A 25,518-nucleotide genomic window follows, 5' to 3' on the forward strand; every position below is an offset into this window, starting at 1 on the left:
CTTCACTAACCTCTAACCAAAGTGTAGCATTTCTTTTTACCATGAACACAGGTGTGTCAGCCATTCCTGTGAGCTCGGCACGGACAGACTCAGCTGTGTTTGTCACGTTTGTAGGTCAGCAGCAGCCAAGTAGCAGGAATTTCACAGGGTTCAACCTAGCGTCTTGTATTTCGGCTGCTGTGACATCTGATGTCACAGTTCTCACTCACAGCTACGGTAAATAGAGAAGCATTGTGTATTACTACATCAGAAAGATCTTAACAGTTTGGCATCTGTATTTGGATGAAAGGAGTTTCCTTTGTACTTCTGTGAATGTATCCGTGTTCCCAACAACATTGCTTGGAGACGAGGATCATTGGTCTCACCAGACACCAGAGGTGCCCACAGCACCAGAGGGTCGGGATGCCAGCTCAGTCTCCTCTCACTGGTCTCTGCATGGGTCCAGCCTCTGGCCCCCAAAGACAGAGCTCCTCCTGCCAATAAGTGTGCTGACTGCCTCCAGGAGCCCCAGAACCTGGCCTCGTGTGCGGGATTCCCACTTATCAACCCAGGATGCAAGTGGCCCTTCCCTGTGACTCTGAGTTTGCTCTATGACACTCTGACTGGGGAGTGGTGGGCCAGGGGTCCAGCCCTGGACTGGCTTCACCTGTCTTTCCTGTGTGAGCGCACCACCACCATCAGGCCACATTTCATTCCAGACCTGGAAGCAGAGGTTGGCCACCTGCCAGACCCTGGGTTGAAGAGTGCTGGGCTGTCCTGGCTCCCCTGTAGCTCACATCTCCCCATTGGGCCTTCTCTGGGGCTGTCCTGTGTCTCATATCCCTCTCTGGGAGGTTTTGTGGTTGGGAATGTCACCCCTGTGAGTTGTAGTCCCTGCTCTCTAAAGCACAGCTTACCTAAGATTTGCATAGAATTGTGTTTCCACTGGTCCATCCACCAGTCACCCATCTCTCCCTCCAACAGTCCTCCTGTGAGCCATCCATGCACCACCCACACATCCCTCCATCCACCCAACCATCCTCCTGTGATCCATTCATCTACCCAACTATCCATCCATCCTTTATCTACCCACCCATTCATCCATCCACCCATAAATCCATCTATCCACCTCCCATTGAGTCATTCATTCACCCAGCAGTCATGGGGCTCCTACAGGACAGGAAAGGAGGCAGAAATAAGACACCCATCCTAGTGACTTCCCTGCTCCCTCTGCCCAGTGGTCCCTCACCACTGGCCTCTACTGACCTCCCTCCAGCACGCTGGCCATCCTACAGAATCCTGAGAGCCTGGAGCCGTGACCACCTCAGGGCCCTTCTATCTGGAATGCATTTCCTCTCACCTCCCCAGGGGCAGCTCTGATCCCTGAGACACAGCTTCCAAATCACCTCCCCTGATTGCCCCATGGGCCACATCTCTTAGGGGCTTATTGGTTGAATGTCTGCCTTCCGAGGGAGAGAAGGCCCCTCGCCCCCTCCCTGCCACACCGGGTGCTGGCAGCCGTGGCCTCCGGAGGGAGCGGCCCCACCCCTCTTACTGCAGCCGCTTCCTCCTGGGCGCCTTATCTCCCGGGCCGCCCAGCTCCAAAAGCCGCAACTAACGTCTGCTTCCCCACAAGACCCAACTGCCCGGCCCGGGGGGAGTGGGGAGCAGGCGAACACTCCAGAGATGGCCACCAAGGGCGGTGTGGCACCCGCTCCCCATTCGCGGACAACTTTCTTCTATTTCAACTCAACCTCTGTCAGCCCCGCTGATCAGAAAACCAGGCAGGATGAGAGGCCCTTCATGAAAGTGGAAGTGTCCCATCTGGGGTGCCCCGCAGGTGCAAGGTGCCCTGAACATCTGCCCAGAGCTAGGGTGGGGACTGCCTTCACAGGGGAGGGGCCTGCGCCTCCCTAAAACCCTCTCACTCCCCAGCTTGGAGAGGTCCCACCATCTGCAGCCTGGAAAATGGGGTGACACAGGGCTCCAGTAGCAGTGGGGGTCACAGCCGCACCGTGGACCATGAGGCAGGCTGTGCCCGGCATCTTCCACAGTCTCCACCCTGAGCGGCCTGGGAGCTGGGACCACCATGATCAGGGCGCCACGCACACCGAGGAAACTGGGTTGGGGGGGTGGGAGAGGTGGTGGCCAGTGTGACCCTAGATCCCACCCTGACTTGGAGCAGGGCAGACCAGGAGGTGCCGTGAGGACGGCAGAGACGTCGGGGACTGGGCCCTGGCTCCCAGGACCGTCCTCTCCATCTGAACCCTGGGGACTCAGGGCAGCCCGGCCTGCAGGGGATGTGCACGTGGCGGCCCCTTCCAGGAACAGACAGGGTCTGTGCTGCACAGGCTCTAGAAGGATGCCCACCTGTGGAGACAGTGCCTCTGGGGAAAGACAGCAGCAGGGGCATGGATGGGGTTCTCATTGGCTGCCCCGCGCCCTCTGCACTGCTCGGACTGCTCCCCACGGGCAGGAATTACCTAGAAATTCAACTCAGCTTATCAAAATTCACGAGCTCTGGGGCTGTGGGCTGCACACCTCTGGCCAGTTGGAGACCCTGAGCCGACACCAAGTTTGGGTCCCCAGGGATTGATTGACAGGCCAGTGGAGGGCAAGGGGCACGCTGTCTCCTTCGAGGGGTCTTCCCACAGTGGTCACCACCTTCACCAAGTGACTGCATGCCTGTGCACAGCCTCACCTCCTCTGTGTTGGGTGAGGGGTCTGGGACACCTGTGTCTAGTCTGAGAGGTGACTGAGGGCCCTGGCATGCTTTCTGTCATCCCTCAGACTGGGGAGCAGCCTCACGCTCTCGGCAAATTCCACCTGTGAGTCTGAATTGACTGTTCCCCAAGGTGTCCATCAGGAAATGGGGTGAGGGTCTCCAAGGAGACCCCAGCCAGGAGGACAAACTCAGAGAGGGGGTTTCCTTGCCCAGCCCAGTGGGCAGCACTTTCAGGGTGGGTGGGAGCCAGGACCTCCAGGCTTCAGGGGAAAGCCTGAGTGCAGGGGGCTGGCCAGAGTGGCAGGACAAGGATCAGACCAGGGCTGACCCAGAAGTCAGGTTCAAGGTTACAAGTGAGGCCCACGAACAGCTGGCCCTGGGAAGACGGCCCTGGGGGAAGTCTGGCTGAGGTCAGGAGAGGGTGGAGACCCCTGGACCACCCCAGGCTGCAGGCTGGGCCAAGCCAGAGGGGAGATTGGCAGGCTGGACTGGGCTGGGAGACTTGGCCAGGGTGGACATTGCCCTTCTGTTGTTGATCGGCGCCCTCACGCCCCCCTGCACCACCCCAGGTCAAGGAAGCACGCCCAGCGGGCCAGGCTCAGGGTGGGTGGAGTGTCACCGGCTGGGCTGGAGGAGGAAGTTGTTGGGAAGTCAGAACGGAATTGCCGTGAGGGGAGGCCAGGCAGGGCTGGGCCCAGATGGTTCCTGTTGAGGAAGCAGTGGGCACAGCTGCACGGCTGCTCCCTGGCCGGCCGCACTATCACGGTGACACAGCTGGCTGCCTCGCCGCAGGCTGCAGGCGACCTCCCCCACCGGCGCCTCCCCAGGCCCGCCCTGCATCACATGAGCCCCTGTGGCCACCCGCCCCTTCCCCAGGCGGCTGCAAGAAGGCCTGAAGCAGTCTGGGGGACAGAGACCTCCAGTTCAGAGGAGCCCAGGCTGACCAAGGCCTGCGTCTTTCCCTCGAGGGCCCACGAGGTTGAGAAGGGCATTGAGCGTGAGGCTCACGAGGCTCCACACCACTGCCCACAACGGGGCTGCCCACCTCCCACCTCAGCAGGATTCAGATTCCTGAACCCACCCTCTGGCTCCATGTCCCGGGCGTCCCCCGTGCTGGACAGTGGGCCCTCGGCATCCACCAGCTGTTCAACACCCCGGGGTCCCAGGAAGGGCGGTCCAGGTAAGGGGACGGGACCGGTTTGGGAGTCAGGGGCGGCGCTGAGCAGGTGGCATGAGGCAGCGACATCTCCTTGCTGTGCTTCCCGGCCTGTTGACTCATGTCGGACATCAGCACAGCCTCCTGCCAGGCACAGACCTGTGCAGGTGGGGCAGGTGGCCGGGGAGGACCAGCAGGTGCCAGGCCTATGGGTGGGCCCCACCCGGGTGGGCCCCACCCAGAGGCAGACGCTGGAGGTGGAGGCTGTTCAGTGAGCTGTTCTCACCCCAGGAGTTGGCGAGAAAGGTGGTGTGCAGAGCGCTGGGGACCCCCAAGACTTGGAGGTCAGAGGAGGAAACCGAGGCCAGATGGCGAGGGGCTGGTCCAGGGCCCCAGGAGCGAGTGGTGGTCCAGGACCTGCTCCGCCCCTACTGAGGAGCAACCTGCCAGGGCTCCCACCAGCGGAGCCAGGGAGAGGTGGTCACACAGGGAGGACCTCCAGGGGCTGCTGACTGGGGGGAGTAGGAGGCTGTGGGCCCAAGCTGCAGGATCACCTGCCTGGCTCTCCCGGGACTCAGGGGCCCGCAGAGCTGCACACAGGAGGCCCTGCTCACCAGCCATAGCCACGTGGCCATGGATTATAAACACAGATCCGCAAGTCTCATTGCAGTCGCCTGCAGAGCGCAAGCAGGCCTGAGTCACCCCAGCACCCCAACCCCAGACAGCCCATCTCCCCTGCAGAGGGACCACCTGCCCTAAGCGGGTCCCCACCTGCCCCAGCCAGGGACCTGAGGGCCAGCTCCACTGGGCACTCAGCACATCCAGGACTGGGGCCCCAGGGTGCACAAGGCCCGCCTCTCCACATAGTCACTAGCTTGCTGCGGGTGATTCAAAGATGTTACCAGGGAGGTGCCAGTCACCGGCCTGGAATATGGCCACCCTGCCCTCGGGCTGACCACAGCCTCTGGTCCCATCCAGTTCTAGCTGCAACCACACAGCTGTCCCTCCTTCCCTGGGGTGGCCCTGCCTGACCCCCGCTGTCCTGGGACCACTCATCGCTCCTCACCTGGAATCAGTCCCTCTTCACCTGGGTCTCAGTTTCCTTGTGTGCCGGGCCCCATCCTTCGGCTCCATGAAAGGATCAAGAAGCAGCTTCTCAAAGCCGGGGGCGGGGGTGGGGGTGGGGAGGTGGGGGGAGCGGGTAGCGGCCGTGGCTGTGTTCGGATGGATGGCGGCGTGTCTGCGTGGAAGGGGTCTGAGGCCGGGAAACGTGATGCACCTGCTGAGCTCACAATGTCACTCCAGGTGTTGGGCTGCGGGCCTCTGAAGCAGAGCCGCAGCCACCCCATCCGCAGCGCGTCTCACCTAGGGGCTTCAGGGGGATGAGGGAAAGCAGTGGGCGTTTGGCTTGTGCGTCGAGCTGGGGGCTTGCCTGGGCACGGGGTCCCCGTCCTGGGACTCCGGCTTTTAGGAACTTGTGGCCCATCTTCTCTAAATCACCTGGCCCCATGGGACAGACACAGACACGCAGGGAGACATCCAGCTCCCCATGCCCCCTCAAAGGGGCAGATGCTGGGCCCCCAGATGCTGGACATCTCTACCAGAGGAAGTGGCAGGTGGGCTAGGCTGGAGTCCATCGGAGCCCGGGGGTCCAGGACAGGCCTTGGGTCAGTGGGTCTATCTTGCAGGCTTCCCAAGAGTCTGTGGAAAGCTTTGAGATTCCAAATGTCAAGTAGCACCTAAACCATTAAAAGAATAGTAAGTAATATCTTCTGAAGCTGAGTCTGTCTGTCTGAGAACATGCATGACCTCTGCACGGCCCTCCTGCTGGTAGGAAGTGGGGGCGGGGCCAAGGGCGGGGGGAAGACAGACCCACGGACAGACCCACCTCTGCCAGTGCGTCCCCGAGGTGTGCGGCTGCAGCAGACAGAAAGGAACAATGCTGGTTAGGAGGTGTTCACTGCACTCAGGCTTATTAGGTGCCCGACTTCCCTGGCAGTCCAGTGGTAAGACTCCACATTCCACTGTGGGAGCTAAGACCTGCACATGCCACAAGGTGTGGGCAAAAAAAAGAGCCAGTTGTGTGTGCTAGGAGCTGAACCCCACAAACGAGAGGTGGAGCTAGCACATTGGCAGTGGTGCCTCGGGCAAAGGAGGCTCAGGGACGGTGCCTGAAGGGGAAACTGAGTCAGGCTTGTTCAGGTGGGACCCAGGTGGAAGATCTGCAGGGAGACAGGGAGTGTACCGTCACCAGAGGGTCCAAGCGAGGCAGCTTCGTGGAGGGCGCCATCCTGTGAGCCTTGAGTCACCTGGCCACAGGGGTGGGGTTCAGAGGTCACCACTGTCACCAAGTGGTCTTGCCCTCCCTCCCCTGTTTCCCTCCTCCTGTCCCCGCCACCCCCCACCCCCAACCACAAGCACTTCTTTGAAACATTCTCTATCTGGAATCACCCTCTCTGCTGTATTCATTTCCTGGGAAGGCTGTAACAAATCACCACAAATGGGTGAATTACAACAGAAATCTCCTCCTTCCGATTCTGGAGGCCAGATCTGAAACCAGGAGGGTCGCAAGGCCGAGCTCCCTCCAGAGGCTCCAAGGGAGGGTTCTACCTATCTCTTCCAGCTCTTGGGGGCTCCAGGTATCCTTGGCTTGTGGCCGCCTCCCTCCCATCTCTGCCCCCATCTTAATGCGGCCTCTACTCCTCTTCTGAAAAGGACAGTGGTTTTTGAATCTAGGGCCACCCCATTCCAGGTGACTGAGCTCCAACCATCCTGTCTGTGTTCCAGGTGGCAGGACTGGGGCAAAGGAGCCCAGGGCCTGCAGGGCCGCCTCCGGCACAGCCAGGCCCAGGGCTTGGGCTTGTGGCCTCCAGCTGCCAAGGGGGTCAGGGAGCCTTGAGGGCTTCACCCTGCAAGAGGGGAGCCAGGTTATCAGAATCCCACGTGTTCTCTGCCCCACTGCCCGCCCGCCACCCCACTTTCCAATCAGCCGAGGCCCTTGGCCACGCTTTCAGGGCTGTCAGGAGACAGTCAGCTATGGATACTGGGGAGTTCATACTGGGAGGGCCCAGGGCGTCTGGGATTGGCATGTGCCTGGGTGGATGGCAGAGTCCACAGCCCCTCTGTGCAGTGTGGGACCGAGGACCAAGCCCCACATCCATCTGCGTCTCTGTGCAAAGTACTGCGAGTGATTTGTCCTTTGACTTCTGTACCATTGCCTCACGTGGGACGGCTGTCCTGTGCCTGCTCTGCTCACATCCTGCAGGGCTTCCTTCCCTTCCCCAGGCCCTTCTCCACCTCTTGTTGACCACATGATGCTGGGGGCTCCCGTGTCAGGATATCGGCTCAGGGCTGCTGAGCCCCATGTGAGGTTGTGATTGCCATCACAGAAAAAGATACCAAGGTTCCAAGGGGCACGCAGCAGGCAAGAGCAGAGGCAGGCTTGGACCCGGCTCTACTGACCCTACAGGATGGATGCAGGGCCAGATGGGAGTGGGGGCCCATTACGGTGGAAGGAGCCCTGGACACCTGCTAGATCAGTTGGTCCTGGCAGGAAACCGCTTGCATGACCACTGGGCAAGAGTGTGGACAGTTTGAAGAGAAACCACTGACACAGATCAAACAGAGTCACCTGGCCAGCACAGAACTCTGGGGGACACTCCTTGACCTGAGGGGTGGGAAGGGAGGAGGGGAATGAGCTGAGAGAGGGGCCAGGAGAGGAATGGAGTGGGAGAGCCCTGGAGAGAGGACAGCAGGACAAACACCCATGTGTTCCCTCCATGCCCATCTCCTAGGGCCTCCTGACCTGCCCCAGGCCAGCCTCCAGAGCAGAGGAGCAGGAGTGCAGCTTGCCTCCATCCCCCCATGCCCCGGGTCAGGACCCAGCATAAGTCTGCGGAGGGAGGGCTGCACTCCACCCCAGGTCCTGGGAGGAGTGCATTACCCCCAGGGTAAATGTGGAGCACTCTTTCCCTGAGACCTGCAGTTTCCATGCTGTCCCATCCCACAAGCCTGGGGGCAAGACTTCCGGGGGCAGCCGGCAGGAGGACTCCAGCCACCCACGTCCTCCCCACCCATTAGACAACAAATCCAAACTTCAGAAGACAGAGCTGGGGACAGGAGTGATACCCAGGGGGCAGGGTGCAATCCAGGCCAACTTCCTGAAGGAAGTGGTCCCTTGGCGGGTAGCTAGAGGAGGCAAAGACTTTCACTTCTCAAAGTGTCTTGACTGAGAAGAAAGGCATTGGTGTTAACCTCTCACATCTTCACTTCCACAACTGCAGTGGTGGCGGAGAGGCCAAGGGAGGGAAAAGAGGGGCCACTGCTGGACTCAGGCTTATTCACACAGGTAATGGGGCCAGAGGTAGGGCTGCAATGGCGCTAATCAAAATCTCAGCATTAAAACCCTTTGTACAGTCCCACTGGCACAGCCAGGGCAGGCAGACATCCTGGGGCGGGCAGTGACTGGGAAAGCGTGGCCCAGAATGGAGGTGGCATCCATGGGAACCCCATCCAGGGGTCTTCTGGGAGTGGGGTGTTCACAGGTGCTTCTCATGAGGCTTTGGGGAGTCAATTTGCCATTCCATTGTTTACAAGAGTAAACTCAAGAAAAGTCAGGCCGGATCACCTCTCCTCTGTGTTCATGCCCTCTGGGGGCTTCCCCTGCCCCCCATCCCGTGCCCAACCCTCTCCCTTTATCCAGCTGGTGCATGGCCACCCCACCAACACCCAGACCCCCTCCCGCCCTGGCACTGTTCCCTCCCCATGGGATCCTCTTCCATTAGGCCCCCCCCACCCCCTCTTCATCTTTGCTCTGGTTACCCCCACCCCCAACACGTGTGCCCAGTCCTCCTTTCCTGCTGTTTCCCCTTCACTTATTACTCTATCTGACGAAGGAGGCAGTTCCGTGTCTATTTATCCTGTCTCCCTGGTGTGCTGGCTCTGCTGTCTGCTTGCCATGGCACTCTCAGCACCCGGAGTGGTGCTGCCGGGATGCCCAGCACTGGGTGGTGAATGCATCCCATGTCCAGGCGACTCAACCACCCGCAGACAGCGAGTGCGCTAATCAGCACAGGGGCCCTGGCCAGTGGCTTGTGTTGGTCTCTAGATGCTAGATCACAGCTGCTGTCAGACAGGAGCTTAGGCCCAAAGACTGGAGTGACCTGCCAGGGGTCAGACAGCATGTGGCCCCAGGGCTGAGTTGGATCCAGGCCTGGGGACGAGACCGGGGCAGCCCGTCCCAGCCCCTCCCCATGGGCACCAGCGTTCCCTCCCCCGCAGCTGGAGGTGTGGATGGGGCTGGACCACCTGCCCTCCCATCTTCTCTCCCCATGTCCTCTACAGGGGGGCACAGGGCCCAGAAAGGGAAAGGGACTGCCAAGCCACAGAACACCCAGGCAGGTGGCTTATAAACAGCAGATGAGGAGACTGGCGGTCTGAGATGACGTGCCGGCAGGTTTGATGTGTGATGAGATCTCCCTGGTCCACTGTGCCCCACCACCACCAAGCAGCGCTTCCAGGAAAGGCCCAGGGAGGGCTGGGAAAGGCCCAGTGGCCAGAGGGGGATGCCGACTGCAGGGAGGGCAGGCATCTCCTGCCATCCCAGTGGGTCCTGTTGCCTTGGAAACACTGACTTGCTAACTATCCTCCGTCCTAAGGATGGAGGAACCTTTTTGTCGACCCCCATCCCAGCACCTACTCAGCCACAGAGCCCACCCAGGCCCATTCCTACCTCACCTATCTGGCCCTGGAGGCCTGTGTCAGACTCCCAGGGTGCACACACTCCTCCCCCAGTTCCTAAGCGGGACGGGGGTGGGTCAGATGTGGACTCACCCGCCCGGGCCAGCGTCTAAGCGGGAATCCCTCAGACGTGGCCACCTCTGTTCTGGGTGGGAGCGCTTGGGTGTCACTGCCGGGGGCTGGGCAATCCTTCTGTGACAACGCAGGCCTGCTCCTCAGACAGCAGAGGCTCGGGGACATGACCGCAGGGACAGAGGAGGGACCGCCGAGGTTGTTCCCCAAGGACAGTCTGCTCCCTGGAGGAGGAGGCAGGATGGGGGCAGAGGAGAGGGCCACTCCATTCCAGAGCCCTTCCTGGCCCTGGGCATGGCTTCTGCCCAGTAACCTTCAAAGGCATTATTGACCTGGCTGCATACATGGAGACGAATCAGAGGGGCCAAGAAACTTACCGAAGGTCACACAGCAGTCCCCAGCAGGGCTGGAGCCTCCCTGTCTGCCCAGCACCCTCCCTGGGGAGAAATGCACTTGGGCGGGGCCTCAGGAAAGGGACTCCCTTGGCACCCAGCACTCCAGTGTGGGAGCCACACCTGGCAGCCCAGACCCTGGGCTGAGCCCTCTGAGAGCCCACGGTGGGGTCTGCTGGCTCCATTCCACGGAGCCCGGGGCAGATGTTGCCGGCACCCCAGCTGACAGCTGGACAGAGCACCGCTGCTGCTAATGCCTGAGAGCAGCCCACCCTGGGCCACGGGGCGAAGCCCTGTGCTCCTTGCTGCTCTGCAACTTTCAGAAAAGCAGGCAAGCCTGCCCCAGGTTCATGCCTGCCCTTTAAGTAAGCTCGGGTTTTCTGAGGGCCACTCCTTGCAACTGAGGGCTCATGGGGCAAGGGGGACTCTGACTGTGGCTTTCACCCTGCAGGTGCAGCAAGGGTTCCCTTCCTGAGAGAAAGCTCCAGGGGGCTCAAGCCTGGGGGGCTTACAGCCTGGCGGTCTGGTGGATGAAGGCACACATGTCAGACGGCAGAGGGTTGGGCCCCACCTGCTCATGGCCGCAGGAGCCACACTGATGGACTGTCGTTGCCCTAGAGACATGACCAGTGTTCCCGGTGGATGGGGAACCAAGGCCTGGCCCTCATGCTGGCCAGGGGTCAGGGAGGCCACCCTGAAGATGCGCCCTCCAGACCTGTCTGCTCAGGTTGGACCAGGTCAGAACCAGGAGGGGAGGGCCGGGCTGGAAACCAGCTCCATCACTTGCCCAGGACCCCACAGGCCTATCTTCTCGTCTATGACGTGGGGGTGGCAGCCAGACCCCGAAAAGCTGGGGATGGAGGGGGAGGACCCCGGCACCCACCCGGCCCAGCCCACCTTTCTCACCCCTTGCAGGATCCTGGCTATGACCCCCTGTCTGTACCCGCGCCCCGGCCAAGGCCCCTGGCGGGAGTGAATAGGGGCCCTGTGGAAGGAAGTGGGGATTCACCCGCCCTGGGGCTCCCAGTGCTTCCTCCTTTCCTCCCAAATCGGGGTGCATTTTGAGTGCGTGGAAAGCCCCGACCTCACAGGCCCTGGGAGGGGGCAGCATGGTGGGAGGGAGGCCAAGCAGGAGGGGCTCTGGGACGTTTGCCTCCAAGGCCAACAAGGCCCCTCAGAAAGTTCAGGGGCGGGGGCTGTAGGGGTCTTCCCACAGCCGGGTCCTCTTTTTAAGACAAAAGGTCTAGGGTTCCAGCCTCGCTGTGAGCAGAGCGACAGCACAGACGCAGGAACACCAACACCCAGACTCTAGACCTCAGAGAGATCACACTTTACTGAGGGGTCCCAGGGCTCACCTCCCCAGGACACTGCCCGCCACCCCAGCCCCACTGCTGACCGCACACCCACTCCTGCCAGGCAGCGCCTCGACCTCTGGGCTAGGAGCCTCCCCGAGAGGCTCCATGCGCACAGCCCTCGCCTCTCCCCTCCTGTTTCTCAGGAGGCCTGGACAGACGGATGCACAGACAGACGCTGTTCCACCCCTCCACCACCACAGCGTTTTCTAGACCCAGGGTCAGGACCCGATATTCTAAAGCAGGTGACAAAAAACTGCAAGTCATAACAGTATCATTCCAGTCCACAGGCCCCAGGTGCGTTGCACCCTGCTCTATCCTCTGAGGCCCAGGAGGCAGGACAAGGGACTCTGCTTTAACCTGGCCCCTCGACCCGGGCTTCCTCGTCTGCAGCTCGAGGGGCTGTCCCCACCTGGGGGGCTCTCCAGGCAGGGGCTGCCACTAGAAGCTGCAGGGCAGAGAGCACAGCTGGCTGGAGGGGAGACGGGAGCAGGCAGCTTCCTGTGGAAACCGAAACTGCCAGGTGCTTCCCTCCCCCTCCCCGGGGACCAGAGACAGCTGGACGAGGTCCTGCAGCCCTGCCCTGCCCAGCCACCTCCCTTTCAGGCAAATGTCCACGGTCCAGACTCTGCTTCTCACCCGTCACTACGGCGACGCACTTCCCTGAGCCCGACCCGACCCTCAGCACAGATGAGACCAGGTGGCCCTGAGGCTCTGCCACCCTCTGGGGCTGCCCGTCCAGCTGGAGACACCCTGGCATGGGATTTCAAAGTCTTTGGGCAAAAGCAGGATGCAACAGATATCTGAATAATCTCTAACTTGAATACAAGTGAAAATGATAACGTTTCAGGTAGATCAGATTTAACAGATTTAAAGCTGATTTCTCTGTCTGCCAGAATATGAAACGTTTCACACGCAGGCCACGTACAGTTTCTACTGCACAGGCTGCTGAGCCTGCAGGACCTGGGAAACAGAGGGACCGGCCTGGTCGGCATCCGGGGGGGGGGGGGGGGCCCTGGCATGCTGCCTGCTCCTGCCATCGGCCCACCTTTCGTTTAAATTATGAAATAATCTGCCCACATCAGGAAAGCCCCATCCCAGGCAGGGGAAGCAAACTGTCACTTCGTCCCAAAGCTGCTCCCTCACCACACTTCTTCATTAAAAAGGAGTTGCTTGTAGATCCAGTGCCCCCTGCCCCGGAGGCTGCCCCTCTGCCCCCACCCTGGGAACACTGAAAGCCAGGCTACAGGTCCCAGACCCAGTTCAGGGTGCCATGCGAGGTCAGTCCCCCCAAACTCGGCTCCGAATCCTCAATGTAAAATGGGGCTTGTGTTGCATGTCACGAGCATGGAGTTGGCCACCTGTGGAACCGTCCAAAGAACTGTTTTATCTGTGTGTGTCTTTCCCAGATAGGGTGTAATTGTCTGTGTTTTAAATTGCTACATAGAAGTATTGAGTTCTGTGCATCTTCTGCAATATTCCTTTTTCTCCCCACGATGATAGAAAACAAAGCATCAGTGCAGTCGTGGCCGCGTTGCCTGGTGGCCCCCTGAGCCTGGCAGCCGGAGGGTGGGCTGCAAGGTGACCCGTTGCAGCTCCTGTTGAGAAAGGCCTTTTGTACAGTCACATGTCCCGTGCAATGTTGGGCATTTCAGTAGGTCATGAATCCTTGTGGCTGCTGGGGAGGCCCCATCCACAGAAACTAGCGTGGGCAGAGGTGGGAGGCAGGGGCGGGACACTGGCATCTGACCATCGAGCCGGTGGGGGGCCTCGGTCCACCTGATCGGACCTTTTCGGCTGTATTTTCTCTACATCTGAACATGGGCTCAGCGGTCATCTGGGTGAGGCTGTGGCAGGGAGTCTGGCTGTGATGAACAGAGGAGAGGCTGGTGCGGTCTCCCTCGCTCTGCACCATCCCCTCCCCAACTCAAGCCCTGCTCCAGACCTTCAACGTGAGGCTTGGGTGGTGGAAAGTCCTGGTGTGGCCACCAAGCAGCAAGCTTGAGGTCTCCGAGCTGGGAAACCCCGCTCCAGGAAGCTAGAAATGGCACTCTGAGCAGCCCCTCAATGACGCTAGAAGGAAGAGGTGGCTGAGGGGACTTTGGTATCTGCCTGTTGGCCGCTTGAGCACCACCCCCCGGGCCTTCCCCAGACAGCACCGCACAGAGGTGGCCGTGGCCAGTCCTGGGTGAGTCAGGAGACTGCACTACTGAGCAGACACACCCGTGCACTCCTCAGCGAGGCCAGGAATACATGACAGGCCGTGCTGGAGCCCAGGCCTGGTGGGATAGCCCCCGCTGCGGAGGGTGTGCAGATGGGCTGTTGCAGTCAGGACAGGGCCCAGGGGTGGGCGGGCATTTGTAATAATAGTGGCACATTGCTGAGCTCTCCCTGTTTCCACAAAGGAGACGTGTAAGCACCCCAGTTCACTCCCATGGCCCTGCCATGTACTGGATGCCAGGGTCTGGCTTCCAAGCCAGGAGCTCTGAGGCTGGCTCCGTGACTTTTGGCTGGCATGTTCCCTAAAATGTTTTTGAACAATCAAGTCCCCTGTAAGGTGCTGTTTCTCAGAAAGCGGCCTCACCCAGCTCAGTCACACCAGCCCTGGGCTGCTGCTTTTGTGTTGGGTATGAACAGGGGCTGTAGCCGCTACAGAAGCTTTGGAAGGTGACTGCTGGCTTCACCCCACACGCTGGCCGCGAAAAGAGTGACCTTAACACTCCTGCTGGCTAATGCGTGTGAGATGTGCGGTAGCGAGCAGGTGCCCCCACCCCTTGGGAGGAAGCAAGACGAGGTTGCCAGGGCCCAACTGGGGCCTCCGGGTGGGCATCTCACTGCCACTGTTACTGAACCAAACTTGGGTCCCCTCGCCCACAGGCTGCACAGCCTGTCCCCTGATGCCGCGTTGTGATGAAGGAAAGCACCCTGTTTATTATAGGCGGTGAGCAAGGAGAGCGAGCAGCTCAAGCTCAAAAGACCCAGACTCGCTGATGGCTTTCAGGGAAGGGGTTTCAGAGGCTAGGTGAGGGAGGGGCTGCAGGGTGTCTGCTCAGCTGGTGCGCAGTTCTCAGATTGGTTGGCATCAAGGTGAAGTTTTGAGCATCATCAGTCTTCTGGTTTCCACCTGGTCTGGGATCTATGCACTTGTATCGGGAGGTCTTGAAAACAACTTCAGAATGTGTGTCAGCGTGCATGCGTGTGTGCATGTGTGCTCAGTCGTGTTTGACTTTTTGTGACCCTATGGACTTTAGCCCACCCAACTTCTCTGTCCATGGGATTTCCCAGGCAAGAATACTGGAGTGGGATGCCATTTTCTTCTCCAGGGGATCCAGGGATCGAATATGCGTCTTCTGAATTGGCAGGCGGGTTCTTTACCACTGAGCCACCGGTGAAGCCCATGTGTGTCAGACCTTTATCCAGATCTTTCAGGGAAGTGGGAGTTCAGTGACTCTGCTCTGTGGCTGGTTTATAGTCTAAATTGTAACCAGTTTCCAAGCCCAACAAGAATTATTTTTCTCTACATCTTCATATTTCATGATCATTCGCTCTTGAGTCAGACTTTTGAGACTCAGGGTGGCCTGGGAGACTAAAGCGAAAGTCGTTTATTTCAAAGAGCAGCGATCTTGGGGCCTGTTTGTGATTTCACCAGCATCTTCCTAAGACTGGGCGATGGTGCCGACCGGCCTGTTTGCAACACCTAACATTGTGTTTAACATCTAACAGGTTGTGTGGTGTAGCGTGTCATGTTTTATGCTGCACATGTGCTCAGGGCTTATTTTCATGGAAACCCTGAGGCTGCGGCTGCAGGTTTAGCACCTTGATTGGTGGAAACGTTGCCCCAAAATCAAACTGTCCAGGCCCAGACAGGGAAGCCTGGCGTGCTGCAGTCCATGGGGTCACAAAGGGTCAGACACGACTTAGCGACTGAACAACAAGACTGACATTTGTCAGCTTTAATTCAAATAAGCATGTTATTAAATGACTCAGCTCGTCTCACTTTGGAATTCCACTGCTAATGTGCATGGATGGATGGCAGACGGGTGGGTAGATGTGGAGAAAACAAAGGAAGCTGGAAGGCAGGTGAAAGCAAATTCTTGAAAAGTTTCTTCTGTGAAGAGGGTGTCTGTGTCTGTGTCATTGCTGAGGTAGCCGGCTGGGAGGCAAAGGCGACTCAAGGGAGGATGTGGGTGATATTCCATCCCGAGAAGAGAGAATGCCGCCTTGAGACCCCTAAACACAGTCAGTGAAGCACAGTCTTTGCTATGAGCACAAACGGTTTGTAACTTGTCGGTTTCCTGCAAGTTAACACCCAACTTACAGCATCTGGGGCCCAATCGGTGTCAATAGAAAGACATCCAGGCCCGTCGCGGGATGCCCACTGACCGTGGAAGCCTGACTGGACACAGGGAATGAGACCGGCGTTTCTGTCAGAGGAAGGTGAGGAGGAGAGGAGTCTGGCTGGGTCTTTATGCCCTGAGGCAGAGCCTCGGGAGTGGTCCAGCCTGCAGAAGAGACTGACTGTTCACCGGAGGAGGAGCTCAGGAGAGGAGAGGCAATAGGAGGGAGCAGACCACAGGCCTGGAAGTCGAGGACCCCAGGCCTCCCTCACGCTCCTTTGGCCAGGTCTCTGGAGAATCTTAGATGCATGCCAGTTGGGAAGACCCCAGCCACAGACCAGACCAGACTGCCTGCTATTGTGACACCAGGCTCTGCCCGGGAGCCCCCAGGACTGAAGGGGATGCTGAGGGCAACCATGCTCTGCGGGCCCAGTGAATGTCAGCCCTGAAAGGTGGGTTCTGGAACCTGGACATATTTCAGTCCTGACGTCTGGACCTTCAGGAGCTTGGCCCCTGGCTGACCTGGTTGCAGGTCACCTGGGAGCCTGCACCCCTCTCTCAGCTCGAGGCAGGCATGGCTCATCGATCCCAGTAGCTTTCTGTGGAGCGTGGATGAGGCCTCAGCATCACTCAGAGTGCTCCCAGGGCCAGTCCTGGATGGTGGTCACACACTGTCCATGGGGAACAACTGTCCCCTCATCCACAGCTGGTACTTTAGTCAAATGGGATGAAAATGTCATGACCGTGTAAAACTGGGGCAGAGGCTTCCTCCACTAACCATCGCTTTCTCTTTGAGTCTTGTCTTCGGACCACATTTGGTTTGGATCGCTCTGTCCTGGGCGATGGGTCTCCTTTGCGCATGGTTTTATGTCAGGTTTTAGGAAGCCCTTCATTGGAAAAGACCCTGATGCTGGGAAAGATTGAAGGCAAAAGGAGAAGAGGGCGGCAGAGGATGAGATGGTTGGATGGCATCACTGACTCAAGGGACATGAATTTGAGCAAATGCCAGGAGGTAGTAAGGGACAGGAAAGCCTGGCGTGCTGCAGTTCATGGGCTCGCAAAGAGTTGGACACAACTGAGCGACTGAACAACAACAGAATTAGGAAGCCCTAGCGTCTATGGGGTCGCACAGGGTCGGACACGACTGAAACGACTTAGCAGTAGCAGCAGCAGCGTCCCCAGAGCACGAGGATATAGCTACGTCCCCACCCCCACACCGCTCAGGACAAACTCTCAGACAAGATGTGAAAGCTCTCTGGGATCCGTTACTTCATCCATGAAAAGTCAAATTTCAGATAAACAATATTTTCATATAAGTATGTCCCAAATAATTCCTGGGAGACACTTATACTGAAAACTATTCACTGCTTATCTAAAATTCAAATTTAACTGAGCATCTGTATTTTTATTTCCTAAATCTGGCAACCCTCCCCATGAAGGATTTCAACCCTATCTCCAACAGGATTGCATTCAACTACAAATAGCAGAAAAGCCAACAGCAGTAGAAACAGGGTTTGTTTGTCTTTGTCCATGTAACAGAAGCTCAGAAGCAGGTGGTCGAGGCTGGTGCGGCCATCTAGGACACAGACTACTTTGCTCTTTCTATTCCACCTCCACTTACTAGTGGCTTCCTAGCTGCAAAGTGGCTGTACCACCTCCAGGCATCACGTCTGCCTCCCAAGCAGGAAGAAAGAGGAAGAGAGAAGATGCAGAGGACAAAACTGGACCAGCCCCTTCGTATAAGGAAAAGCTGGCTTCTGCAGAAGCCCCAGGCAACAGACTTCTGGTTCCGCCTAGGACAGGGGTCCAATCCCCAGTCTGACGCGCCTTCCCAAACCAGGGCTTTCTGACTTCTCATTTCACACCTTCTCTGCAGTTTTCAAACAGTCTCCGCACTCAAGGCTCCACCCTCTCACAGCCCGTCCAAGTTCACAGCACCTGCCGCGTGCCCTTGGAGCCTGGGTGCAGAGCCTGCCCCTTTACGGGTGGGAAAGGGTGGGCTCCCATGTGTCCTCTGGGGCTGCACTGGTCTCTCCCCCTGCCCCCACCCTGGTCTCAGATCTGAGGAATGGAACTCCCCCCTACTCTCTCAGGGTCCTTCCGCAAACAAACTAGTGAGTAGTGGCCAGGGGCTCTGGAAATGTGAGTGTTCCCGTGTGAGAATCCTTGCTTGTCCACCTCTGCCACCCTCCCCTCCTGCTTCACTCCAACGCCCCCCAAATAGAACTTCTCCTTTCCCTCGGAGCAGCCCAGTTCCCCATTCGCGGCCACCACACTGCCCTCAGCTTCTCCCCGAAGTTTCAGGTTCTGAGAGCTATTTCAGGTCTTCCTCCCACCCGCCTGCACCCCGGCCCTGCCTCTCTGCATGGACTGGCCACATGGAACTCCCTTCCCCAAGCCTCCAGACCCACGGCTGTCTGTCCCACCTGCCATGGTGGGGAGAGACTGGACCCCGGCCCTCACCTGCCCCCTCTCCTGGGAGCCAGGGGTGACTGTGGTTCAGAAGGTGCCTTAGTTCTGGGTCTGCTTTGATTTAAAAACAGCTTTCTTGAGATAACTCACATAGTATACAGTTCACCCAAGCAAGGTGCCCAACTGCAGTGGCTTTTAGTCTGGTCACAGAGCTGTGCAACTGTCACTGCCGTCTAATTTTAGAACATTTTCATCTCCCCTAAAAGAACCCCTGTGCCCCTCAGCAGTCACCCTCGCCCACCCCTGTCTCCTCCTGTCTCTCCATCCGCCCACTCTGGACGATTCACATCAATGGGATGCTGTGATGCGCTGCCTTTGAGTCTGGCTCCTTCACTGAGCGCGATGCTTTCAGGACTCGTCATTCCTCTTTCCGGAGAATCCTATTCCGTTGTTTGGAGTGTGTGGCAGCCTGGAGAGAATCCAGCCCACGCCTACACGCTGTGTGTCTCGGGCAGGGAGAGGCTGCCCCTCTCTGGGCCTCAGCTCAGATGAGGTCCGCTGCCTGGGGCTGGTATGAGGATTCCGTGGGGGTCACAGGTGAAGTGCCCCACGAGGGTGAGAAATGACCAACCCTCCCTGCGGTAAGCATCTGTGTTCTGCCCACTGCATTCGGATCCTGCCCACACCCTCCCCTCCCCCAACACCCAACTGTGTCCAGACTCCAGGGTGTGGGTGGGAGAGGGGCCATCTCTAGAGCTTGGCCCATCCTGAGCAGGGGTGTCAAGTAGACCGTGGCTGGGGCTGGGGGGAGAGGTCTGTGAAGGACAGGGAGCACTGGTCAGCGCCCCACACGCTAGCTCCAGGGGCTCATCAATCCCCAGCCGGCCTGGGCCCACACAGGAATGTGGGAACAGTGGCGCGTCCCCGGGCCTGGGCATGGGTTTGTCGCCTTCGGGAGCTGAGGTTTTGCCTCTTACACAAGAGGAGGGGGTGGGGCTGACTGGGGGACGAGGCATGGCCACCTTTGTCTTCCGGCTTCCCCAGGGCAGACCAGGGAGGAGGCAGCCTCCCCTCATCTCTGGCACGAAAGCCCAGCTCTCCCGCAGCGCTAGGCAGACCTGGCTCCAGCTCCATCCAGCCTCAGAGCTGTTCCCAGACCAGCCCCATGGGCAGGAGGGAAGGCAGCCACACACCGCTCCTGTCAGACCCCTGCTGGGCCAGCCTCTTGGCAGGAAAAGGTCTTTGGGGGTCACATCCCCCTTCAGACTCCTGCAGTCCCAGAAATGAGATGGCCTGAACAGAAACAGCCAAGGGCCTGGCCTGGGCATGGTTCTGCCTCTCTGTGAAATCAGCTCCAAGGTCTGTCATCTGTATGGGGAGCCGCCTCCCCAGAACTGGGGCAGCAAGGGCCTTCTCCATGCCCTCTGTTGAGGGTCACAGACAGAAGACAATGGGGGATGCCCCAGGACACACTCTGGACAGACTGAAGGACAGAGAGGACAAAGGGGGATCCAGTGAGCCTGGTGGGGGAACCCCATCTTCAGGCACGCCCTCCTTGCCTCCTGCCTCATCTTCTGTTAGTGCCCCTGGGGGAAGGAGGGAGCGTTTAAGGGATGTTTAGGCACAAATGGGGACTAGGTAGGGTTTTCTCTGTGGGTGAGGGTGGTCCTCTGTCAGCTGCTTATTCAAGGGCAACATAGAAAAGCAGTGTTGGCAGAGCCTGTGTGTGGGTCCTGCACGCTCGTACCCCAGGACAAGTGGGCGCAGGAAGCCACAGCCATGAGTCAAGGGGAGCCTGCCTCCTTGAACACATGAGCAGCTGCGATGGGACTGTCATGGGGGTGCTGGAGGGCGTCCCCCCAACTTGGGAAGGCTTCTCGGCAGATTCTCAGGCGGAGAGGAGCTTCAGGCAGGAGGGTCCACGTGGAGGGAGCTACAGGTGTCTGAGGGGCCGCGCAGGAGGCAGACTTTGTCTCCGTCGGGAGTGATGGCACCAGGCCCCCTGCAGGAAAAGGCCTGCGGATGCCCCTGTTCCAGGGGTAATAAACACCCGTTTCAGTGGGAGATGTGTGTGGGCTTGAGATGGCCCAGCTGGGCCTGCCCCGGGCGTGGAGCCGCCGTGGGCGGGCTGTTCTCACCCTGCTAGGCACAGAGCGCGGCTGCCGCCAGCTGCTCCCAACACAACTCCCCGTGTGCACGGCCAGGGGCCAGGGCCAGCGGAGGCCAGGGCGTGCAGTAAGGGTGCCAGGCTTGCAGGTAACAGAGACGCCACCCAGGAGCTCAGGCAGGACCCAGGTGTGTTGGCTCAATAACGGGCTTCAGGAAGGACGGGGTGGGACTGGCCTCAGGGGCCCTGGGTCAGCCAGCACACGCTCAGGGCAGGCCCTCTCGCCTCTCAGAGCAGATGGCCCTGGGCAGCTCTGAGAGAGCCTCCTGAGCAGAGCAAAGAGAAAGTCCCCAGTTTAAAACATCCCAGACAAGGATCGTGACTGGCCCGGCCAGGTCACATGCCTTCCTCTTGGCCCAGTCTGTGCTGCCCACGGGCCTTCTGAGCTGGGTATGGCCCTGGAACTTGTGACCAGAGCTGGGGGTGGGCTGAGAAGCCACAGGCCTGGCATGGGGCAGCCATCCTAACCATACCCTGCAAGTGTACTGTCAGAACTAACTGCTATTTTCCCCGACTTAAAATGCTAAGATAAATGATAAATCCAAACATGCAGATAAGAGAAAGGAAGGTGAAGATGAAACGAGAATAATGAAACCTCTCAGAGAGTGGCATGAAGGTTAAACAAGGTCACGCAGAGTCGTTCAACAAATACTCTTTGAGGGTGTGGGCCTTTCGAGGCCCTGGGGACTTGATAGTGAACAGACAGACACTCCCTGCCCCAGGGGAGAGTGGCCAGGGAACAGGTAAAACACAGGTAAACATGCTGGACTGCAGTGATGGAAGGACAGATGCCTCGTGAGTTCACGGGAGGTCCACGATGCTCCTGACAGAGGCTGGGCCTGGGCACAGGCCTGAGAGCGGGCAGCAGGGGCGCTGAAACACAGGTGTGCCCAGTGCAGGGTGCGTGCCCCGAAATCTGATCGCTATTCGTGTGTTACTGTGGTCAGACCCTAGGCGATGGAATCTAGTGCTTGGGGAGGTTTAGCAGGAAAACCCTGAAAGTGGAGAAAATTATTACATGTGCATGTGCTTTTTTCGGGTGGGGTTGGTAACCACTTCTGACTTTCACTGTTGCACTGTGACGTTCATGTAGGAAACATCCTCTGGTACACCAATATGAGTGTAGGGATTGCTGGTCTGTTTACAGCTCTGGGTCATTATGGTCAAAATGTTACATGGCCTGTTTACCAGCACCCTCACCCACACTGAACATGTTTATTTTTTTTAAAATATTTTTAAAAAATTTATTTATTTGGCTGCACCGGGTCTTAGTAACCTCATGTGTGATCTAGTTCCCTGACAAAGGACTGAACCGGGCCCCCTGCATTGGGAGGACAGAGTCTTAGCCACTGGGCCACTGGGGAGTCCCTGGACATCTTCATTTTTCAATGTGGCCATTTCTCCGGGTAGGGAGCTTATCTGGCTCTTTAGCCAGCAGTCCTGAGGTCACCAGTGAGGGTCCGCGTTTTCCTACAGCCTTGGGATCTGGAGCACTTAAGAGAAAGTCTGTGAAAACCTTCTTTTTCTGACTTCATCGAGAATCCCTCAGAGAACTGGGTACAGGAAAGAAACTGCTGCCGTGACTGGGTCTGACCCCCACAGCAAGAGCCTGCCTTGCAGCTGTGTGACTGATGCCGCTCCCCCGGGCAGGATCCACATCTGGGTCTTCCTGGGCCTGCCTCAGTGCCCAGCCCTCAAGAGCCGCCTTTGTCTTGGTTCCTCCCCACAATCTGGAGGCCCATGGACCGCCCTTCCATAGCCTCCTTTCCGATGGCCATCGCCCATGGCATGGCCAGGCTGCTAGATGGGCAGGCCACGAGGTGGCAGGGTGTGACCGGCCAGATAACAGGGCAGAAGTGAGCAAGGTAGGGCGGTGCAGCGAAGAGGGGCCCAGGCTGGAGTTGGGAGGACTGTTCTACCCCAGCCCCCCCACCACCCTTTGTGGGTTCTCAGCCTCCCTGGGTCTCCTCCTCTGCAGAAAGCTGCCACAGGGGTTGTTCCAGGGTTTGGATGAGAGTGCGTTTGAAGTGCCCAGTACTGCCCTGCACAGGTGGGATGCCAGGTGGCTGCTACCCCGCCACAGGAGAGCACCTCTGGGGCCACCTGGCCCAGGCTGCACTTAGCCCAGTCAGGAACTGGGGTTTTAGCTGCCTGGCTCTGCACACAGGATAATTAATGGCTTTGCCTGGAGAACTTGTCTTTCCAATTCTCACAAGGTGGCCACCATCCTGATATCTGACAAAGGTTGGCTTAGGTAAAAACAGTGACCTGGAGTCAGTGCTTGTGAGTCCCCAGAGGCATCTCCCAGGACTCCAGGACTCTGAGGATCCCTGGGCCAAGTGGAGGGAGCCCCATGGAAGAGTACAGAGTCCAGCCTGGCAGGGGTCCATCCAGCGTCTCTGCCCAGCAGGCAGCTGTCCTTGCGCCCCGCCCACATCCTCTGTCCCTCCTCGGCCCCGCCCACGCCCAGCCACGCCCACATCCCCTTGTCCCCGCTTCTGCGCACACCAACTGGCTTGCGACCATGCGTTCTCACCACCCTCATCTGTGTTCCCTCTGCACCCGACGGGGAGGACGCAGGCGGGGTGAGGGTCCCTGGAGCAACCCCGCAGAAAGGGGCAGGAGCTGCCGCATAAATCCATGTCCTCCCACCTCTCTGACCCTGGGTGGACAGCTGCTGCTGCTGGTTCCCTCCCTCCCACTCCCCTGCCCTGCCTCCTGGCCTTGACCAGACACCCTCTGGGGTTACCAAATAAGACAGTGCCCCATTTCCCAAAGCCTGTCTCTCATTCCCAGAATCCAGGGAGGAGTTGGTTTAGGCAGCCCACCTGCCAAGCTGACCCCACCTAAAGGGAAGGCCTGATCCATGGGAAGCCTGCCTGTGCATGACTTGAGACTGCTTTGGGGTCCTGTTTCCCACAGTGTGGCCTTAGCCTACCCCCAGCCCCCCAGCATCATGTGGTAGAAAGGGCAGGTTGGTAGTTGATTAATGAAGGCTGGGGCCTGCCGGCCTTTCTAATCCCACCTTGGGGAAGGAGCCAGCTACGGGGACTCTGGAGCCTGACCCAAAGGGAGACATGAGTAATGGTGATCTCATCTTTATTTAGAGTTTTGATACTTTGCTCACACAGATTTTGTCGTTATTTCTAATATTTTAAAATATTGGGTTAGAACGTGACTTATTGCAACCACTGAGTGGGGTCTTTTGATGCCCCTTAAATTCTGCCTCTCAGGTCCCCATCCCAGGAGACTTCATTTTCACAGTCACTCCAGGTGATCCTAATGTACATTAGAGACCCTCTGCATCAAGGGTGATACTTAATAAGCCAAAGCAGCCCTCAGATGGCTGAGATCAAGACAGCCTAAAAAGTAAGGCATAAAGTCAGGTGTGTTTCATTGCAAGAAGCAGACTCAGTAAAACCAGCTTGAACAATAAAGAAGTATTATTGCACTAGAGTTCCAGAAGCAGGGTGGGTTTCAGGGACAAAACAGGTTGCTGGTTGATTTGGCAGCTGAACAATGCTCTGACTGGCCCTATCCCCTCTATCTGTCTGCCCCGCCCCTGCATCAGCATCACCCTCAGTGCTGGCCATTGGGCCCCCTCCAGACACAGCAGTACCAGGAGCAAGGACACAGCAGGTTCCTCTTGGCACGTGAGAGAGAGGACAGTCCCCAGAACCCCCTCTCTGCACATCCCATTGACTGGAGTGGGTCATAGGCTCACGTCTGAGCCAAGAATGAGCTTCTTTCTTAACCTGTAGAAAGGCTGGGGCTGGCCAGGCTGGGTCCAGTGCTGGGCGGTATCCTGGAGTCCTGGAGGGATTGTGGGCATGTCAGGACGGAGACCTAAAGTGGGAGCGGGGGAGTTGGTGTCGTACCTGGAAGGTGGAAGAGGAGGTGAGCGACAGCATTCTCCATGGACACCCCAAGAAGGTGTTTCAGACATGGTTGACAGAGCCCCTTGGTGACAGGCAGAGCTGTCCTGGGGGTTGTGAAGGCAAGCACCTCTGCCCCCCGATACAGCCACACCTGCCTTCCCTGACTGTCTGCTGGGACCCTGCACAGCTGCGCTCTGCAGACCTGATGCCAGGCACACAGGATGAGCTCCACGGCCCTCCTGCTTGGCCCTCCTGCTGTGTCTGTGTGGAGCTCTAGGTGAGCCTCCCCTTCTGCAGGAGGAGCCACCCCTGGATCCAGGTGGGTTGGGGAACTGAGAAATGCCCCTGGGTCCAGGCACCTTCCTGCTGGAGCTCAAGACTCTTTCTGCTTAGGCTCTTTCCCTGCCTTTGTGGTTGACTTAAAGCCACAGAATCTGGTCCCCACACCAGCTCAGCTGATGGCCAGGGCAGGACGCCACCCACCTGGGCCCTGGTGCAGTCCCTCTTCCCAGCTTCCTTTGCACAGTCACCCCTCTCTCACGTCCCCAAAAAAGGTCAGTACCCCCTGCTGGGCTTACCCATGATGCCTCTCTGTCTCCCTGCTTGCAGCAAACAAAGCTTCTTGCAATTCAGACTGTTTCCAGTCTTTGCAACAAAATTGACGGAGGCCCATGAATTTGTCAGCTGACAGTCTTTAAAAATCATTCTTGTGACTGGTCACCCTGAGGTCCGGGGCAGAAAACTAATGGAAGGAGGCCACGGTGGTGTCACTAGAGCACATGAGCCTCTCGTTATTGTTCAGTGGCTCAGTCGTGTCTGATTCTTTGTGACCCCCATGGACTGCAGTATGCCAGGCTTCCCTGTCCTTCACTATCTCCCAGAGTTTGCTCAGATTCATGTCCACTGTGTCAATGATGCTATCTAACCATCTCATCCTCTGCTGATCTGTTTACTTGTGTAACTGGGGCTTCTTATAGTTTCACAGTAAAAATCCGTATAGGAATGGGATTCGAGTTGTACTCCTTTTCTTGGAAATAAGGAATATGTATGGGTGGATACACACTGCTTCAAAAAACCTGCCCATTTATTAGGCATTTCTAATAAAAAATTTACCTTTTATGTTTAATAATTCTCAAAATGTGTAATAAATTCACATTATTTTTATCAGCTACACACCACTTGTAATTAAAACAATAACCCAATGTAGAAGACAAACTTGAACACAAGAGAATGTTTAAATCTTGAGATCCCAATATCTTTACATACTTTTGTGTGATACAGGAATCTAAATAATTTCAAACCGAAACTA

At 57.9% G+C, this 25,518-nt stretch overlaps 1 protein-coding gene across 4 annotated transcripts in view; it reads left to right on the forward strand.

Annotated features, from left to right (window-relative positions):
* The first annotated feature begins 3,428 nt into the window (after window positions 1-3,428).
* Window positions 3,429-25,518, forward strand: part of CBFA2T3 (CBFA2/RUNX1 partner transcriptional co-repressor 3) — a 76,632-nt gene continuing 54,542 nt past the window's right edge. Inside the window, exon 1 of one of the 4 annotated variants that reach the window (XM_043435617.1) lies at window positions 3,429-3,884. In XM_043435617.1, the coding sequence (XP_043291552.1) occupies window positions 3,548-3,884 (337 nt within the window). In that variant the 5' untranslated portion in view covers window positions 3,429-3,547. The remainder of the gene's footprint in view (window positions 3,885-25,518) is intronic. The other 3 variants (XM_043435615.1, XM_043435616.1, XM_043435614.1) reach the window with 3 other exon arrangements.

This window comes from Cervus canadensis, chromosome 18 (genome assembly GCF_019320065.1).
Source record: "Cervus canadensis isolate Bull #8, Minnesota chromosome 18, ASM1932006v1, whole genome shotgun sequence".
Taxonomy (NCBI): Eukaryota; Metazoa; Chordata; class Mammalia; order Artiodactyla; family Cervidae; genus Cervus; species Cervus canadensis.